Below are 20335 nucleotides of genomic sequence, written 5' to 3' on the forward strand. Positions count from 1 at the left end.
CAAAAAATAAAAAGGCAAAATTACACAGGCAAATATGGGTAGTCCCCCTACGCGCGTCTCTTCAAATAAAATTAGAATTTGGACTTGATTTCTAGGTATTAGTTTACTTAGCTTTGTTTTATTGCATAAGCTTTCAGAAAATATATATTTTATTGGGGTTAGCATTTATGGTTTGCAGACAATTTTACTTGGAACGCAAACGCCAATTTTCCTTACGTGATACCTTAAGCGTCTCTCAAGCTCTTCTGATCTGAATACAAGATTTCAATCTTTATGCCAGTTACTTTCTGGAAAAGTTTTTTTTTAAAATAACTTTTCCAGAACGTAACTGACATAAAGACAATTATCAAAAGAGACGTGCACCTGGCAAGAGACAGATCCAGAGGTAATCTAGTTAGCTCGCCACGCACGCGCCTAAATTTAAACTGTGTCGTCCGTTTATCGTTACAGTTGCAAAATGGTGTTGCTCGTGTTTGGGATATATGTTAAAGGGAACCTCTGTTCTTGAGGCAAGTTGACGTTGAGTTATTTGAATTAATGCCTAAACTACAAATTTTACAGGACAGGGGAGAAACAACATTTAATAACAACCGTAAACGGAAAAGATTATGGCTTTTAAATTTCCCGCTCGGCGCCATTTTGGAATTTATGACGTCAGTGCGTTGCCCAATTGTTTCACACAAAAGAACCTCTGCTTTCTAATAATAGCGGCAACGCAGTGACGTCATAAAATTCAAAATGGCGGCGCGCGGGAAATTTAAAAGCACAAAAATTGACAAATCAAAGGCCCACTATTCTAATGAAAAAACGAATCCGCGACTTTAAACAACCAAAACGATTTTAGACTGTGGTAAACTTATTATTTTGACCAGAACTGTTTTACAGTCGAGGTTCCCTTTAATGGCTTTGATGGTGGGAGTAGGGATGGTTGGTCGTGATGACAAAAGTCTATCGGCATTAAGAAAGTAGTGGACTCTTAAAAATAGCGTCAGCTTGCAATCAATCCTGGCTAACCTTTAACTAAACTATTCTTGACCATTAATCTTAGCTTCAAGATTAATTAATCTCTAATTGTCCTTTAATTATTTTAATTATTTTAGTGTCTGCTCTAAGAATCATTTGGTATACAGCCAACTCTCTCTAAAACCGCCATCGCCGGGACCGACTCCAACTATCCATCTTAGAGAGGTGTCCATCTTATAGGGAGTTTAGTTACAGTAAAACGACTGAAAAACGGCAGGGACCATAGCCAGGTGTCCATCTTATGAAGGTGTCCGTCTTATAGAGGTGTCCGTTAAGAGAGAGTTGACTGTATCAAGAAATCACACGCTCTTTGTTGATAACATTTGTTTTAATTCTTTTTTCAAACATGGTCTGACAAATGAAAACTTTTATGTGAATCAAAGTCGGTTTGTGTTATTACTGACATGGAGGGTATAATCAATACTTAAAGCTCTCGCAATAGTTTTAGAACGAGTTGCAATGGAAAAACAGATAAGTTTCTTATAAAGCTCTCCATCATATACATATATTCTTCGTATATTTTATTTTAACATTTTCCTTAGTTGTTAAAGCTACTTTTCAACTGTTGACCAGGTTAATTAAAACAATAACTGCCGGTTGTGGAAAACGAGCCTGCGTCTTCCCCGGACACAAGAAAGCGGCGGAAATCGAAACCGCTAGCAATCCTTGCTTTTTCTTCGTTACTGCCGCACAGCGGTCATACGTACGGGTCATGCGAAGCTGTCGCCAAAACTGTCGCTACCAAATCATACAAATATTCTTCTCAAATTAAATTTAGAAAATCCTCAACTGAAATTTACGCGTTTCTTTGTGCGCCAAATATGCATTGAGAATTTGTTATTTGTTATATCGACCTACTCTGTTACACGATTGGTTTGTTGCTGTATTTTTATGTATTTTTCCTCGCAAATTACCCTTTAAATTCTTATTAAATTCATGGAAAATAAGTAACGTTACATGCTATCGTTAGAGCATGGTTTAAGTCTTGATGTTCAATACTAGTTATGCAACGCTTTCGAGTGGTATACTATGGAATATCCCACGAGTCACTTGTATTTTCTCGGTATACACACGAACCTTTAGGCGAGTGTGTATGCCAAGAAAATACAAGTGACTAGTGGGATATCCCATAGTATACCACGAGAAAGTGTTGTGTAACTAGTTTATACCATGCCATAGAAAATACGCTCACTAAATTTCGTCGAGAATACAGTCGCAGCGCACTATGGGAAGGTTGGGTTGAATACCGTCGAATATACAACGGCTTTCCTGTATTCTGATTGGCTGTATTTTTATGGCATGGTATAAATGAATATATACCATTAAGCAGTAAATCCGTTTGAAATGTCATGCTCATTTGTGATTCCCGTTCTGCGATTATTATCCCTCGTCGATGAATTTGTGTTCTTTTCATTATTCTGTTCCGCAGACAAGTTTCCTATATTAGCCTTATCTAATCGAGTAGTCTCCACGCCTACTTTAAACGCGGGTACAGAGTATATACGAGATGGTGATAAAGTTTGAGCATTTTCCGATTCCATTGCAGGGTTTTTATAACTCCCTCGTGCGTCTGCGGGCGACACGCGAGATTTACTCCCGCGGGAACTTTGAGGGCGTCCGTTCTCGTGCGGGGCATGTTCAGTTTTTAACTCTATCCACGACTTAGATAGAGAACTGTTGGATTTCTTACGACGAGTTGTTGGGACAGTTATAGATTTCTTTTTCTTTCTAGTTCCACGGCGTTCAGAAAGAACTGAAGAGGGTCTTGTATCCTCTTCAATTATCTCCTCGCTTTCATGCATTGAGTTAATAAGTGTGAAATTTCTTGGCAGGGCAGAAATAATGGGTAGTTCTTCGGTTTTCGGTGCGGGCGGATGATGCGCTGTTTTTTCTGACCCGTTGTCTAAATCTCCACTACTCATTGTCTCCTTGGTGGTTAGACATTCGCTTTTAGTTTCACTTTCGCTTTCATTTTCGTTTTCCTCCTCGTTGCAAGTGTTTCCGCGGCGAATCTTGTTTCTGTCAAAATTGCTCGGGCCTATGTAGACATCGCCATGAGCGAATAAAGTGTTCCGAGAGCGTCGATGGTAACGCCTGAATTTTGTCGCTGAGCCCTCCCTTGTCTCCTGAGCTAACCCCTCTGGCAGATCATGTAGTCCATTTTGGCGTAAGGATGTTGTGCTCGTTGGTGATGCGCCATGACGAGGGTTGTTCATTCGCAGCTTTGCTTCGCATATTAAACGCCGCTTTTTCTTCGGTAAGCTAAGCCTTGCTTGTGCATGAGAGTAATACGTGGAGAAATTATTTCCTATGACAGACACAGGCAACGCTACGATAAGCACTCCAAATATGGCACACACTCCACCAATGATCCTTCCAGGAATTGTTTTCGGCACCATGTCACCGTAGCCAACCGTTGTCATGGTAATGATAGCCCACCAAAAGGCTTCTGGGATATTCTGAAAATCAGGCTGGTTTGCTTTGTCGGTTTCGATCTCGAATAAAATGCTGGAAAATACCACAACTGGGATGAGTAGGATTATTAGAAGCAGGATCAGTTCTCTGAAGCTCGCTTTGAGTGATTGCACTATAATCTGCAAGCCACTTGTAAAAGCGAACACTTTCAACGCACGGAAGGTGCGAATGAGTCTCACCGCTCGCAGAAAGTTTAAACTCCCGGTTCCAAGAATAATATTCTCATAAAATGGAAGAAGAGAGATGAAATCGACCCAAGTCATCATTTCTTTGAAGAAAGCGATCTTGTCTGGGCAAAAAAGTAACCTTGCACCAAATTCCAGTGTGAACCAAACACAAAAGGCATACTCAAAACCTTGAATGTACTTGTTATTTTTGTCCTTCACAACTGACCAGGCACACATGGAAGCTACTGATGCTAAAATCATGAACAGAGAAACCAAGGCAAATACCTGAAAAAGAGGTCAGTGTACCTTCCGTCCATTCTATTTTTATAAAAATCAAAAATTGAAAAATGAAAAATGGTTCCATCTTTTTTGATTTTCGAATTCAACAAAAATCAAAATTGAATGTCTGTTTTCAATTTTTGACATTTGACATCGAAACAAAAATTAAAAATGTTTTCCTATTTCGATTTTCTTATTTTCCAACTAAATGAAAATCGAAAATTACCACCCTTTTTCCAAAAATCTATCGACTTTAAGAACAAAAATTCTAGTTTTCGATATCCTTTTTCGATGTCATGGATCCAAAAGATAAGGTATCGCGACTGGAAAACCGCAAATCAAAATCGCATTTCAACTTTCGTCTTCGATGAAAATTGAAAATCGAAAATTGACAAAAGTACCATGTGGGGAGGGGTGGGTAGACTGTCGACATGCCAGGCTGGGTTACTAAGGCAAAGATGGCGGCCAAGGACTGCTCCAAAAAAATTGCGCGAAGTATAAGACCTCCGGTTATGCCACAGGTTAAAAATATCTTTTTAGATGCACTGTACCGAGGGGGATTGAGGGGGGGAATGAACGTATCATATTATCGGTAAACTTATAATATAATGGGTAAAAAATATGTAATTAACGTTCATCTTGTCTCCTTTCAATACTACTCTCTTAAAATCTTGTCCCTTCTTTATCTCTCGATCTGACATAAAAGTATGAATAAATATTTATGGAAGAACACTTGCTGCCCAATTTGAAGAGAGACATACCTGCCAACCCCCAGAGTACAAAAATCTAATTAGAAATTTCATTTAAGGTATCATTTAAGACAATGTTAATACTCTCCAAAAATCAGACCGGGAGATTTGATGAAAATTGAGACTCCCGGGAAAATCTGGAGAGTTGGCAGGTATGGGAGTAGAGAGCGTAAACTTTTGACGTCAAAGTATTACATTACAGCTTTGATCAGTCGTAGTCGACAGGAGAAGTGAAGATGCGGTAGCTGAAATTTTAGTGAAGGAGTGATACGCGTGTGACACCCGTGATATTTGTGTACCTGTGATACGGTTTTTCATTATAATATGGTTTCCTCTTTGATAAGGCGTATAAAGGACTAAACTCTTGCACGTTAAACCGGTTTCCTTTTGAAAAATATTTTAAAAAAAACGATACTAGATATCGCACCGGCTATCTAGCACTTTAAACGACAGAAAAATTTGACCTTGTGACAGAATCACAAATAATTTTATGTGGAATTTACACAACTCCCAAAATGAGTAAAAAGTCTGAATTTTACCGTTTAAATAAAGATTATTATTATTAAAAACCATTTACAGCATAACAACGTTAAAAAATTTTACAGAAGAATGACAAGATATTAAAAGAGGAAAGTAGTACACTGAGGGAAGAGGTCCTGTAATATCCAGTACAGCATTCCGATGATTAGTATAGTTCAGTTTCGCAATTTGTGCAAAACAATCATTTTACAGTGCCACATTGTCAGATGTTAAGTCAGCAAAGTGTTTATTATTTAATAGCATTTATTTAGAGAAAGACTCGCGGTTGTTACAGCTCCAACATAATGACTCCACTTTTGTGGAATGCAAAACATACAGCTGAACTGACAGTGGTAAACAAGTACATTTCTCTACCTCTATTAGTGATGTCATTGATGCCTTTAACTGCAAAATATGCCTTAAGGCACAGATGTCCCCACCAGTTATTGCAACTGGGTGTAGCAATGTACTGCCTGGATCCAGCTTTGTATCAATGAGTGGAATAGTAGGGAGGAAGGGGGGAGGGAGCTTGATAAAAGTTGACCCCACTTCAATGAGGCAAGGAGCTATGCACTAAATGTTCAACTGAAAGGATGATTTGACAACTTTTTTTAAGGAGTGTAAAGAAATGATGATGGACCCATCTAGAGACGATGTAGAGAAGAGACTCCCATGACTGCCCTTCAGATTAAGGATACTACTGTTTATTCCTTGCATTCTTTAATCAATAGCCGATTCCCTATATAGCACGCGCCTGCAGGGAATCACGGTAGTTGTATTCATCAAACCATGCGCAAGACTCAGCAAGGATGCACGTTGCTGAGTCTTGCGCATGTTTGATGAATACAACTACCGTGATTCCCTGCAGGTGTGCGCTATAGAGGGAATCGGGTATTGTATATTATTTAGATCCACCTAAAAATTGCCCAATACCTGGAATCTCAAATATATCTACATTGATTTGATAAAATGTTGACTCTGGATTTCTGCTTGAAGATCGTCAGCCTTCAAACCAATCCTGCAGCTGGGGAAAATTGAGAGGGGCCTGACATGGAATCTTGTGCCAGGTACCCGAATCAAAGATCTAATAACCTTAGGGAGCCTAGGGTCAGGCATTGAATGGCTGGCTTTCTGGAGGGGTGGGCAAAGTCAGGTTTTGGTCAGTCTCAAGAGACTTTGCCAGTCTCAAGAATGTCATGGTATTGTTGTCATGATTGCCATATTTTGGGGGTGAATTCAACTGCATGCAACCCTGTGAAGGCTTAGCTATGATTGGGGAGGACACAACACTCCACCAAAACCCCTGGAAGGGCCTGGACCACACAGGGGGAGGCAGAGTGAGGTCCAGTGAGTTTTAGGCCTTTTTGTCATTCAACTAGTACTGTGTACCTTTTGTTGAAACAAAGCATACACAATTGCTCTTTACTTTTGATTGTTTTTATGGTGTAAATTCACATGGAACTAACAATTGGTTCATGTTCAAGCTATATCACACATTTGTACATGCCTCACGCTATATTATAGACTGTTGCAAGAGAAGATAATATCCTCTCTTGACTGTTAGTACCTGATGCTGATTTCATATAGATACATGGTGTTATTCTGCGTCCTATTCATGTGCTCCTGACCCACCGTGAAGACTGAAATATACCTATTCAAAGATCCAATAATGTGTAACAAGTGTTCTTCTCTCAGTGTCGTGTGTGTAAAACACGTGAGTCACCGATCACGTGAATACTATTGTCTGATTCTGTTGCCCGATGAGGTACTAGATCTCAACTCAGTGAGGCTGGTCTGCCCAAAGCACATGTTATATTTCAAAGGTCTATTGCTTCAAAGAAGTGTTATACTGGTTCCAGCTTGTCAGTTTTAGTTTTGAGGTAAATAAAACAAATTTATTATGAAACAAACAAGGTCCTCCCAGGGGTTTTAGGGAACAAGAGAACATGGCAATCAACTTTTGGGAACGTGGGAACAAAATAAATATATGGCTGGGAACACGGGAACGAAAGCACTTTCAGGGAACAGAGAACATCACAATCGAATAACAATCGATAACACGGGAACACAAGGAACATTTTGTTGCGAACAAGGAAACATTGGACCCCCCCCCCCCTCCCCGGGAGGTCCTCGCAGACCTTGTATTTTTGTTTTAGTTATTGAAAATTAGTTCTCCAGGAAGCTGCAGGGAAAAATAGGGGCCCATTACCTAGTTAACTCTGAGAACCTGATAGGAGTGATTGCAAACAGTCGTGATGATATATAGAAAATGATTATAGTTTAATTCCTTATTCATTCCATCTTCCATAACAGTACACAAGTTTACGCCAAATCGACAACATAAAACAGGGACAACATTTTAAGACAGTATTCACTATTGAAAGAAGACAAGAACAACATGATTTTTTTAAGCATTATTATATATACACACGTCCACTGCAGGGGCCCTGCCTCGCTCATAAACATTGCTGGCTTGCAACCACGTGACAAAGCGGCCATGTTGGGGGTCAAAACAATAAAATAAATTTCCGCAAAATTTACATGATAAAAAAGGTAAATTCCCAGCGGAGGGAAACGCTTTGTTCTTGTCCCCCAGCATGGCCGCCGTGACGTCAGTTGCAAGCCAGCAATATCAGATGATATCAGAGCACTTCACTAACTCACCAACACGGTCGTTCGTAGCTTTATTCAAGATAGTCTTAAGTCTCTAAAAATATCCCTGCAAACTGGCCAACTCGGTACAGTGCATCTAAAAAGATATTTTTAACCTGTGACCATACACCGGAGGTCTTATAACTTCGCGCAAGATTTTTTGGAGCAGTCCTTGGCCGCCATCTTTGCCTTAGTAACCCAGCCTGGCATGTCGACAGTCTACCCACCCCTCCCCACATGGTACTTTTTCAATTTTCGATTTTCAATTTCATCGAAGACGAAAATTGAAATGCATATTCGTTTTCAGTCGCGATACCTTATCTATTGGATCCATGACATCGAAAAAGCATCTCGAAAACTAGAATTTTTTTTTAAAGTCGATAGATTTTTGGAAAAAGGGTGGTAATTTTCGATTTTCATTTAGTTGGAAAATAAGAAAATCGAAATAAACGTAAAAAAATAAAAAACATTCAATTTTTTTTAATTCGAAAATCAAAAAAGATGGAATCCATTTTTCATTTTTCAATTTTGGATTTTTATAAAAATAGAATGGACGGAAGGTACACTGACCGTCGTCCTACTGTGAACACAAATTACTGTTTAATGATAATATAAAGTAAGCGTAACTAGGTCTATACCTGTGAAAATATTGTCAATATGATTGCCAGGTTTGGAAGATTAGGAATGAGAAATGCGAAAAAGGTGAATAGTCAGGCGAAATTAGTTGTTTCCAGTCCCCTCGGTCGACTCGCACGGCGGGAAAGTGAGTCGTAGGAGCTGAGGAGTGGCGAAGCTGCGAACAGAAGTTTAGCCAGGAAGGGAACGTTTTGACACCACCCTAAAAACTCAAGGTATCTCACGCGAAGGTGTGAGTAGCAGGGGAGAAGCACAGAGCAGGATTATTTGAACAGGGAAATGAATGCAAAGGGAAAAAATACCGATGATCCAGCGAGGAAAGGAGGTGGGAGGCACAAGAAGAAGATGCGCACAGCCCCACAAATCAACACGATCGCCAATTGCTAGTGAGAAAAGTTGAAAATGTAGGTGTGCATCCCGACAGCACGTCACAGTAAGAAACCACCCAAGAAAGGAGTGGAAGAGCAACAAGGAAGAAAGAGCACCATCCAGAGGGATTGGGGGGGGTGAGTGGTGGTAGTGGGGGGGGGGGGAAGACTTACTTCACCCTTTCACAAGCTATCTCCTGCACAGCCTGAGAACTCCAGGAGATATTGTCTCGTGGGAAAGAAGACGAGTGCTGTCTCATATTTGGAGTAAAGGCTAAAAAATAAAAAAACACAACGTTAGTTTTGTCAGAGTTTTGTTACCTTTTTAACTTCTACTTTTGACTTCCAAAGAAATTGTTTATCTAAAATAATGGTGTGAGGCACGACGCAGCCGACAGAAAATCAAAAAAAAGAAAAGCGAAAGATAAGTTCACGTCAAGTCGAACAACCGTATCCTAAGGGAGTTTGGAGCACTATGGGACGTGCGCGCCGGAAGGAAACAAAAAGTAACACCGACAGGAAAGGAGCCACAGCAATAGAAAGGAAAGGGACTAAGGAAGGATGCACACTCAGAACTTATATAACTAACACTAAAGAAAAAAAAAGGAAAGAAAAAATAAGAAAAATAGGCTATAGTTAAAATTGGTTATACTAAGAGGTTAAAATAGTTCTTACTCGCGGGTTTCTTATCTATCAGCAGTAATAAATACTTCATCTCTTGTCAACAAGTGTTTGACCTTCTGAGTATAGTACCACAACGAGAGAAGAATTATAGTATAACTCAATAGATAGCTGAAGAACTTAAGAAGCGGAAAGCGAAAGTAAGGCTCTGAGCTAAGTATTTAATATCCGCCACACGTGCGGGTAGTGAATTTGCTTCTCCCCAAAAGATCCTCACCAAGAAACACAGAATTCCCTAAAGGTACCGGTAGAGAATGACGGGCTGAAGTGCGAGCCAGCGCACTTGGCCTAATACACACGGTAGCTATAGCACTCGTAGCCTAATAGCACTCCGGTTAGCCTACAGTTAGTAGGTAGCGGTGTAAGGTAGGATGAGTTGGAGAGGAGAGCACAGGTTAGCAAAAAATGGTTAGCCTAAATAGCACTTCGGTTAGCTAAATAGTTCTGGTTAGCCGTATTAGTTTGGGTAGTTTGGTTAGTTGATGAGGGATGCAGGATGGGGGGTGGCGAGTAATCGAATAATAAAAAGTTCTCGGAACCTCCAATTAAATAAGGAAGGAGACTAAAAAAAAAAAAAAAAAAACAAAAGAGTTTCCAATATCAAAATAAAATAGAAAGACGGACAACAATAGAATCATTAGTTTTGATAAAATTATCTTTTGTTATGATGCACCTCAACCCTCCAAGTTTATTTTTTCCTTTGTGGCCACCAGGGAGGGATGTAGTCCGTCGCAGGGTTGTCTCCCAGTTTAATTCGCCGGTACCCATTTTTAGTAAAGTGTCTTGCCCAAGAACACAATGCACCCTAGTAGTCTATTGAACCTGGACTGCTTGATTGAAGTCCAGCACACTAACCATAAAGCCAACAGGCCTCCATAAGTTCCCAAAAAGAATTAAGGATAGGGAGGAAAGTAATTTTGATATGTTTCAGACCGACCATACAATGTAAGATGAAGGAGAAAGTGGAAGAGGGGAAGATGCCGACTCACAGAAAGAGAGAAGAGAGAACAAAAGTGGCCCAAAAGCCGAGATCAACTTGTGATCTAAAGGGTATGAGGAAGTCATCATGTGAGAACAAGAGAGAGGGAGAGGAGAGGAGAATGCCGCCTGACCAGGAGTATGTGCCCTGATGGAGGGAAAGATGGTGTGCCTGACAGAGCTGGGAGGAGGGGGGGAAGGAAGAGGAGAAATACACCAGGAAAAAAATAAAACAGCAAGACAAAAAAGATCATCATTCCTAGGAGAAAAGATAGGAATAGGCGAGAAGGTGGGAAAGACACGAACTACACATAAAATGTAGAGATTCACGTCCCCCAAAGCTGAAGCATTCTGGGGGAAGAATAAAATAGGAGAGCGAGAAGTCAATCAGACAACCCCAAAGAGGCGCTAGCGGCAATTGCTCAGAGATGAGGGAAGAGAAGAGTAAAGGAAGGAGAGAAAAAAGAGGAGAAGAGAACAAAAAGAAAATAGGAAAAGGGAGAGGAAGTGTCTGATGATGTATATTGTTGGAAAATATGTAAAGGAAGAAGATACGTGATCAATGAAACAATAAAAGAACAGCACAGACAGCAAATAGAGCAAGATGAGCGAGAAGATAGTAAAGAACAAAAAGAAAGTAAAAATCAAAGCAGAAAAAAGGAGGAGAACCACACAAAAGTAGAAAGTGGAGGAACGCCGAAAACCCGGGGGAAAAGAAGGGAAACAGCCCACAGCCCACAAGTAAAATAAAAAAAGAATATGCCACGGAAAAGTCACACAATACAGAACTGCACTCAGGCAGGGCATCGGCGGAAATTCAGCCACCAAAGACAGACAAGAGAAGATTGGATGCGGCCGAGCAAAGAAAAGAAAAGAGAGAAGAAGGTGAAAAAGAATGACGAGGTAAAAGCTAAGAGGAGAGAAAGAGAAGGCTACAAGACGAACACTCTCCACCACCATGGAACCGCCACCCCACATAGCAGCGAAGCCCCCTGACCTAACGAGTGGAAAGGAAGGGAGACTAAGTGCAACACCAAGAATATATAGACGTAACCAGTAAAGATGAGGACAACTAAAACCTCCGAAAAAGGATCAATCAACAATTTGAAGAAGAAAACGGGGCAGGTGTCCCGACAGATTCCCATCCCTTCTGATCGTACAACTTGTAGCCAAAATTCCTGACCCAGAAAGAACGAATAATAAAGTGAGGAATCAGCACCACAAAAGCACAATAGAAAGGTCTACCTCCCAGTTTAATCTAGCCGCCTCACGCACCCGTTAGAGAGGGGACACAAGACCGTGATGCATGTAAAGCGGGTAAGAAAGGAAGTAGAAAACAGAATGAAAGAGGAAAAGAGAGAGAACGCCGAAGTACGTCCAGGGCCCCGCGAAAAATAGACGAGGAGGGAAGTGATAGGCCGGCAGAGCAAAATAAAAAAAGAAAAGACGGGAGAAAGACAAAGAGACCAAAGAAAGGGAACTGCCACTGACAGTAAAAGTGAGAAAGCGAGAAACCCGAAAAAAGCCTAAAAATGCTAGTAAAACAGTCACAGGAGAACAGAAGAAAAGAGCGCCCTCCGCTAAGGAGAGAGAAGTGAGAAGAAGCAGTGAAAAAAAAAGAGAAATAAAATAAAAAAAAAAAAAAAAAAAATAGACAAAATAGAAATGGCGCAAGCTTACCAGAGGAAAATAACAGGGAGCAGGAGAAAAAATATACAATCCACAGTTTTTAGCTCCTCATGAACCTTCTCCTCAGTGGGAGAAGAAAATGCAAAGGAGAAAAAAAATGTTGTACAAGGCAACAAGAGAAGAAGGAGAAAAAAAGTATGCCGTCTGTTCAGAGAAAGACATAATAAGACAATCTCACCACCTACAAAGGGAAACGCCCAGCAGCAAATCACACTCAACAACCTCAGGAAATAGTAAAAAAGACAATGTCTACAGTACAAGAGTATGATGTCCCACAGGACTTCTTCGAAAAACAAAAGAATCAGCACTGTAATAGAAGGAGTAGCACCACCTCCTAAACCGACAGAAAAATAATAGTGCACTCATGAGAGAAAAGAGAGAAACGGACATAAAATTGCTCCCACCAACCAGAAAAAATAAAGATAAGGAAAAAAAAATAAAAATAGACAAAGAGGCCAGAAGATCTCACACTAAAGTGAAAATGAAAATACGTGCCAGAAAAAAACCTTGTAAATCGGATCGGGGGGCGCGAGGCCGGTCGCGGGGGGCGCGGATTGGCGCGATCGCGCCGCGATGGAGGGATGGCGCGATGCGCCGGATCGGGATCGCGGCGATTCGTGCCGCGATTCGCGGCGCGTTTTTGGCCGCCGGATGGCGCGATCGCGCCGCGATTGAGCTGGATCGCGCCGCGATTCGTGCCGCGATTCGCGCCGCGTTTGGCCGCCGCGATTCTCGCATCGCGGCGCGATGGGTGGGAATCGCGCCGCGATTTGGCTTGAATCGCGCCGCGATCGCGCCTAAATCTATAAATTTAAAAACAATTATCTGGGCGTTTTGCATACCGACAAAACAAACACACAGACTGTATCGAAACAACATCATTTATTTACGGAAGCTACAGAAAAAGACGGCCAGTTTCGCTGCCGAGCACAATTAAATTTCGCAAAGCCGGAGAGCGTGATTGAGTCTTTATTTACAAGAAATAAGTGAACAGTTCTTCTGTAAAATGTGAACAACACATACATAACGGCAACTAACCTTTACTCGTGCTCAAGCGAAAGAAGATGCAATGATGTGATCTACCAAACGAGCGAACTATCTCTTGCATCTGCGAAGAAGCCGAACCGTCGAAGATGCGCTTTCTTTTCCCCGAAGCTTTTAAATAATACAACATTTAAGTCCCAAGCATCAACAGGTACAAGATTGAATGTCCTACCGTCAAAATTTTCCTCTTTCCACTGTTCGAGTTTGCATTTTTATTCACAGTAGCTGTAGTTCAGTCAACAAAGTCCACGGCGAGAAGCGTAGCTGTTGAAATTATAAACAAGTTGTCGCCGAATAACAAAACAAATTTAGCAGTTTCACAGAGAGCTTTTCCCTCAAGTTAGGTCGCTTAAACTCTTGTATTCAGAAGCAGCTAAAAAAGAACACATTTTTCCAGTCCTGATGTGAAGAGAAAAATACCAACTTCTGAAATAAAATTTTTAGGAGAGAGCTAGACAACGTACGCGGACGGAAAAGGGGGAAAGGAGAGTGCAGAGTGGTCTACGGGAGGGTAAATATAAAGCTCTAAAAAGCGAGAAAAAAGAAAGACAGCAGCGAATAGTAGATGAAGAAAAGGGAAAAAGACCAAAGGAGCAAAGAAAAAAAGAAAAAAATTTGAAAAGATTAAAAAACGGACTAAAAATAAAAATTTTCTTTTTCACATTCACGGCCGTGGGGAAATAAAAAATTTTTGGGGAATCCGTCCTCCGCCACCGAAAAAGAAAAATAGAAGGAAAAAAGAAGACGGGATCGAGAAGGAGCCGCCGGGAACACTCGAGATTTTCAGCCCCACAACGGGGGCACGCCGGATCGCAACGCGCGACGCGATCGCGGAGGCGATCGGACGGGCGCGATCGCAACTATCGCGGCGCGTTCGCGTTCATTACAATCGCGCACGCACGATCGCGTCGGAGACCTCGCGGCGCGATCGCGTCAGTCGCGGCGCGAGCGACATTCGCGGCGGATCGCGGATCGCGGCGGATCGCGCCGCGATCGCGGTAAAATTTTTACAAGGGAACCTCTTCTGCCTGAAGACGAAAGAATGAGAAAGAACCCAGACCTCCACATGTCTAAGAAGATCTAAAATAGACGAACAACCTCAGGTGAACATATTAGGACTGACGGGAGCGGGAAAGATGAACGGTTTGTAACCCGCGATGACAAACAACAAAACCGGCACCATTTCCCCACGCGAAATTATAGAGCACACTGCCGAACACACGGTAAGATACGGTAACAAAAGGCGAGAAGAAGCAAAAATATCATCCTCAAAGCAGTATAAAGTATAAAACAATGGAAACAACTACACCTTGATCTTGTTCTTGCTCTTCGGTAGTATTGTCCCGCACGCGGCTTGGCAGTAAACAACGGACATGTGCCCTCCAATGGCCCGGACAAGCGAAGCAGCAACCTGGCTTGGTTTGGTCCTGAACTGGCCATCTATGGTAGGAATCGGCCCAAGCAGATCCAGAATTGTATGGAAATGGTGGGATGGAGATCTAGGAAACTCCCGTTAGCAGCGGAAATTTGATTTCGTCTTTACGAATTCTGCTTAGCCTGGGCTCTCGCCCTCGCCTCCGCTCTGATGATCTTCTTTCGTCATCGGAATCGTCGGCCAGGTCATTCTTCTTGTATTCTTGTATAACCATCCAGCCGACTCGGATGTCGCCAAAAGAATATGCTTTGCCAGCAAGCACCTTTAGTGATTTTGACCTTGTCCAGTTTTTGAGCGAAACGAGGCCGAACACACAGCTTGAATTAAAAGATATTGATCTTCGTTGCCTTCTTCTTAAACCGGCGCGGCTCTTCGAATTTCAGCTTTTAATCTCTCTGAGGTGCGTGTCCGCCGAGTAGAATGGCTCTCTTGATCCAGTAAAGAGTCGTAAGAATCTCAGGAAGCAACAAGAGCGCCGAAGAAAGGGAGTCGACAATGAGATTGGGACCGCAGGAGTTGAAATAAAACAGCGAGTTGGGCGGGAAGATTGCCACGGCAAACCAAGAAATTCACACACCATACCCATGATGCACTGCACTCAGGCCCAGGGCCTGTCGTCTCGTGCCGCAGAAATATCAATTTCCGGCAATTCGTATTCACTCAACGCCAGAAATTCCATTTGACACAAATGTGTGAGTAAGTTTGGTTGTGAATTCTGATGCGATGATGCCAAACATGTCCTCATCCTCTTCTTAGGGTCGTGTTCTACCGGCGCGCGGGATCAAGCTTTTAATGACTTACACGTTGGTTGTTTTTTATTGTCTTCTCTTGACAAAAATAAACGTTTTTGGTTGGTATGGTTGGTTTTCAATAGAAAACGCCGTGTCAACCAATCGTGATTAGTGGGTAGACACTCACCAAGTTGTATTGGAAATCCACAAATATGATTGGTTTTTCTCGTCGTTTTCATATTTAACAATTGGGACCTTCAGATCGATGTATGAGTACGAGATCGAGTACGAGTACGACTTTCGAATTTCAATCCAGTTACGTTCCCAGAGCCCTCACTCCTCATTATTGCTGACCGGTTGCAAAGAAACTATATATCGGTTCTAGATTGATGTGAAATGTGATAACAAGCAGTAAGGTTTGAAAAGTCGTACTCGTATTGAATCTCGTACTCGTACGCCGATCTGAAGGTCCCTAATTATTCCATGAGCGCGCGTTGGATGTGAGATGGTAGATAGCCAACGAGGCGCGTAACTATTTCATATCCAACAAGCGCGAGTGGAATAATTGTTTTACTAAAAACACTGACGCGTACACCTACCATATTTGCGGTTCATGGTATATGAGCTCATATACCATGGCTTGTAAACCAATCAAAACTCAGGAAATGCAATATGCCATGGCTAGTTTTTAATAATCGCTGATATGCTGGATTTCCTCTGACGCGTATTTTTTACGTGCGTTTACGTGCGTAAAAAAATTAATAGAGACAATGTATGAACGACTTGCGTAAAAACGTGTACCCAAGTCGTTCATACATTGTCTCTTAATTTTTTTACGCACGTAAACGCACGTAAAAAATTACGCGTCAGTGGAAATCCACCTATAGACTACGATCGCGCACGCGTTGCGTAACTTAAAAATACCAAAACTTTTAGGTTTATAGACTGTTACTCTTTCAATTGTCAACTAAAGCAAATATACGATATTCGTATTTTCGCTATTGGACTGGAACTAGCTTGCAGTGGAGGCTAATGCGGGAGAATATCATTGAAGAGAGCTTCATGTCATTTGCATTTGAAAAGATTCCACGCATTAGCTTCCATAACAAGCTAGTTCCAGTCCACTACCAAAAATACTAATATGGTCTGTTGAACAAATTGAACTGTGCTTCGTTGACTATTCACTCAAGTCAGTGGGAAAATATTTCTCAATTTCTCCTGGTTACGCAACCCTTTTTTAATAAGCAATTTTGTTTTTATTTACTTATTTCTATAAATAAAAATTTACTTAACAGCTAAACTAAACAACACTGTACTGAGTAACAGTTGGTACACTAAATTGCACAACTAAAAGAAAAAAATATTTTAGGGACAAGAAACATGGTAAACGTAACAGTAAAAGATCTTTTAACAGATGGCAATGATTTTCCCCATTTTGGGGAATCCCGCTTCTCGCCCTTTCTCCTCCCACCTCCTTAGATTTTCCGCCCCCAGATCCCCACCCTCTCCCCTCCCCCCCCCCCCCCCTCCCTTCCTGTATTTTACGGTCCCCACAACGAAAAATTACTACACGGTCAAAATATTGTTGCGAAACTTTGTTTCCCTAGAAAAAAAAAATGCCCTCTTTGCACGTACACGCAATATTTGTTGCGGAAACATTTTTTGTTTCCTGAAAACATAAAAATGTTTCTGAATGTTTTTAAAAATACGTTGCTTCCTCAGGAAATATTTTCCTGGTTACGGGCCAGGGAAAATTAAACAATTTAGGGAAACAGTGTTTCCGCAGCAATTTTTTCTCATTTGCTGGGGCTTTTTTAAGCACGCACATTTTAAAAAAGGTGTACTTAAATGTGGTGTGGTGACATTTTAACATCTTGGGCGAAACTTCTGTCAAAAAGAATACCGAAAAATGAGCATTGAAGGAAAATGTTGTGCAGTTTAACTATAGTAAGAACCTAGTAAGAACATATTTAATAAAGAGGATGTCACGGCTTTTACTTTCGCACTGCGACGGTCAATGTTGGGTGGGAAATTCAATTAAATATGTTGTTGACATCTGATTTATGTGGGACTGTTTAGTTTGACGCGACATCGGGCAATTAAAGTTATCTTTACGCATCAAATTCAGCTTGCGGTTGCATACACTTGTGCTTTCAATTTTGATGCGTATTTGGATCGGGTTAAAGTTAATTAAAAAAGGAGTTTGTTTCCAAGTATTAGGTAGTTCATGGACAGCCAATCAGATAACGCGAGTTTTTAATTTGCAAGCGTTAAAATCTAGAAGGTTTTCCACTGATTGAAAACACAAAAATGAACAATTGGTTCCGCAACTTGAAAGTGCAATGTGTGAATATCTTGTCCGATTTTTGCGGTTGATAAATATTCAAGAGATATTTCAACAAGCCACTAGAATCCATCAATGAAATAATTCCTAAGTGTACAAAGTGACTAAAAAAGGGCGTGCTTACTCATTAGAACGAAAAAAGGTTTCTTGCCAATTTAACTTATAAAGTCAGTTAATTTTTTTTCGTTTAAGTTTTGACTCCTTTTATCACTTCACTGGCTTGTTAGGATTAAATAATACCAAAGATATATCTGATAGCAGAGATGAAACAAATTGCAGCTGAATAGCTTTCAGTGGGAAGCATAGCAGCTGCAGAATAAAGCGTACGACACTTACACATGTGCCAAGTCGAGTTTTGTTTACGAGTCGGTTAAGGGTCTATTTTACTTACAGAAACGCCGGAGGCTTTTAGAGAGATTTATTCACTACTGACCGGTTCTTAAATTTTCCTAGCTGTGTTTGCTTCTCTAAAAATTAGACCTCATAAATAGGAACCTGATTTAATCTGAAAAACCGGCTCTCTCAAACCTGGCAACGAAATTTCACAGTTGATATTGCAATTCGAATTCATTAAAAACGTGACTGTGCAAAAAACAAAAAGAATATGAAAATTAGAATATTTAGCGTTAATGCCTTCATTTCGCTTTCAAAAAAAAAACTTTTAAAGGACTTCTCTTGTGGTTTTAAGAGGAATAAAAACGAGATACTATATATAAGCTGGCTAAATCTGAAGGGATTGAGATGTATAAACCATATAAATGCGTCGATTCGCGAAACGCTGAAATTGCTAAATGTTATCCATATATAAAGAAATTCCATGAATTCACCGGCGCTCCGCGGAATCTTGTTTAAGAACGTATTTTGCGTTAATATTGCAGTTTATATTTAATAGTTTCTATTGTGTGCAGGCGTTGTTATTTTTTGTGTATTTATTCAGGAGCCACGGGTTAAAATAAATAATTCTCCATGTCGTATTCAACTTGCATTGCGATAATTTAATTCGTAGCGATTCGCTCCGCGATCATTTAACTAACTCATGTTAGATGGCGGATTTCATAAAAGCGGGAAAAAATAAGTAGATTCACTGTTAGTATCAAAACGAATAAACTAAAAAATTAGATCAATGCTTTGGAAAAAATTAGGGAGCGATCGAGAAGCTTAATCCAAAATTTGACCGGCAATATTTACAATGTTGAAAACAATATTGCCTTTATCTTAAGATAGGTGCAGAATCGAACCTTGTAAAAACAAACTTAAAACAAACCCTGCATTTTTTTCATATATGTTTCGTACCTTCGCTCTGGTTGATGAATGTGCATCATCTAATACAGCCCAGATTTTTGGCCTGTAGATTGTCCAACATGAAACTTGACCATATGAGGAATCTAAATCTGGGGACGATTCGTCATCGCCATCGTCCGAATCTTCAAACTCAGGTCCGACAAAATCTTTCAAATTTTTCTCGGCATCTCGATGTTGTGTGTAATACGGCCAACAACAAGCCTCCATCTCCTTTTCCTCGATGCCCCAAAACGCCAGTTCTTCTTGAAATAGCGGTCCGCAGAAGTCCCTCGGAGCGTGCAACTGACCCGTGCGGTAATAGTTTAGAATAATGCCGAATATTTTAGGGTTTCGATCGAAGAAATACTCTTGTTTAAGGTTATCGCCTTTGATAGAACTCCCCGCTAACCATGCGAGCCTGGTATCGGGGATGGTTTGAAGAGTGCTAGCATACGTTTCATGGCGTTTTCCTCCAACGTTGATAACAATTCTGTCAGTCTCTGTGTCCATAGTTGCTAAGGAATATGCAACGATGCGAAGAATTGCGATTAAATGTTCTCGGGCAGAAATCAACTAATATAAATGCACAGTGATATTGTCAGCGCGCGTACTTAGTTGCTTAGCACATTTTGCGTCAAAATCCTCGATAATAAAGTTGATTTAGCCTCAAGGCATTCGTTGGAGACATAAAAGTACACAAACTCAGAACCTCTGTCGGATATTAATCTTGCTTTTCTGCAATATGATCGACAGCTGTCTTTTTTCTAAAGCAGGTGATATCACGAACAAGAACCGTGTATAAGCTTTAGACCATAGCATTGTTTTGTGGCAATAAACGTCGGGGCTATGCCGCCAATGAGAGTGGCTTTTTTCTCAGACCGTTGAAATTTTTATGAGTTTGCTTCGAGATTTTTATATACTCCTCCTATGTTATTGCAAAAGCGGAGATCGGAGAACAATAGCGAAGCGAGGAAAAACTTATATTGACAATTTGTCGCGCGTATATCATTCAAAAAGCAGAGGCTGTCATCAATTGTCGCTTATTCAAATACAAAATTTCAACATGCAAATCATACGTCTTCTTGAGAAATGGCCGTGGGCATATTTGCGTTGAAATGATTTAGTGATGTAAAAAGAGACTTTTTCCCGGTGCGGTTTTGCTGAGGAAAAACGTTCATAATTTAGCAGTGCAGTGGATAGACTCAACACTAGCTTTCCTATCAAAATCACATCTCCGAGCTTGCATAGACGAAAAATATTTATTAGCTCTAAATTATTTTATTT

At 40.8% G+C, this 20335-nt stretch overlaps 1 protein-coding gene across 1 annotated transcript; it reads right to left on the reverse strand.

The window, feature by feature from the left end:
* Positions 1-913: 913 nt before the first annotated feature.
* LOC144639230 (potassium voltage-gated channel protein Shaw-like) lies at positions 914-19722 on the reverse strand. The gene is made up of 2 exons (XM_078498518.1): positions 19064-19722; positions 914-3950 (listed from the first exon to the last, which is right to left on the reverse strand). Exons 1-2 carry the CDS (start codon positions 19559-19561, stop codon positions 2346-2348), a joined length of 2103 nt encoding a protein of 700 aa, XP_078354644.1. The 5' UTR covers positions 19562-19722; the 3' UTR covers positions 914-2345.
* Between the last annotated feature and the right edge of the window lie 613 nt (positions 19723-20335).

The sequence above is a fragment of the Oculina patagonica genome, chromosome 14, assembly GCF_052425735.1.
Source record: "Oculina patagonica isolate OP01 chromosome 14, crgOcupat, whole genome shotgun sequence".
NCBI classification, from domain to species: Eukaryota; Metazoa; Cnidaria; class Anthozoa; order Scleractinia; family Oculinidae; genus Oculina; species Oculina patagonica.

Bases quoted from the DNA above. Each gene is read 5' to 3' on its own strand.
- LOC144639230 (XM_078498518.1), bottom strand. From the start codon at position 19,561: ATGGACACAGAGACTGACAGAATTGTTATCAACGTTGGAGGAAAACGC. The intron at 3,951-19,063 runs GTACGAAACATA...CCTCTTTTTCAG, and splicing joins ATTCATCAACCAGAGCGAAG to GTATTTGCCTTGGTTTCTCT.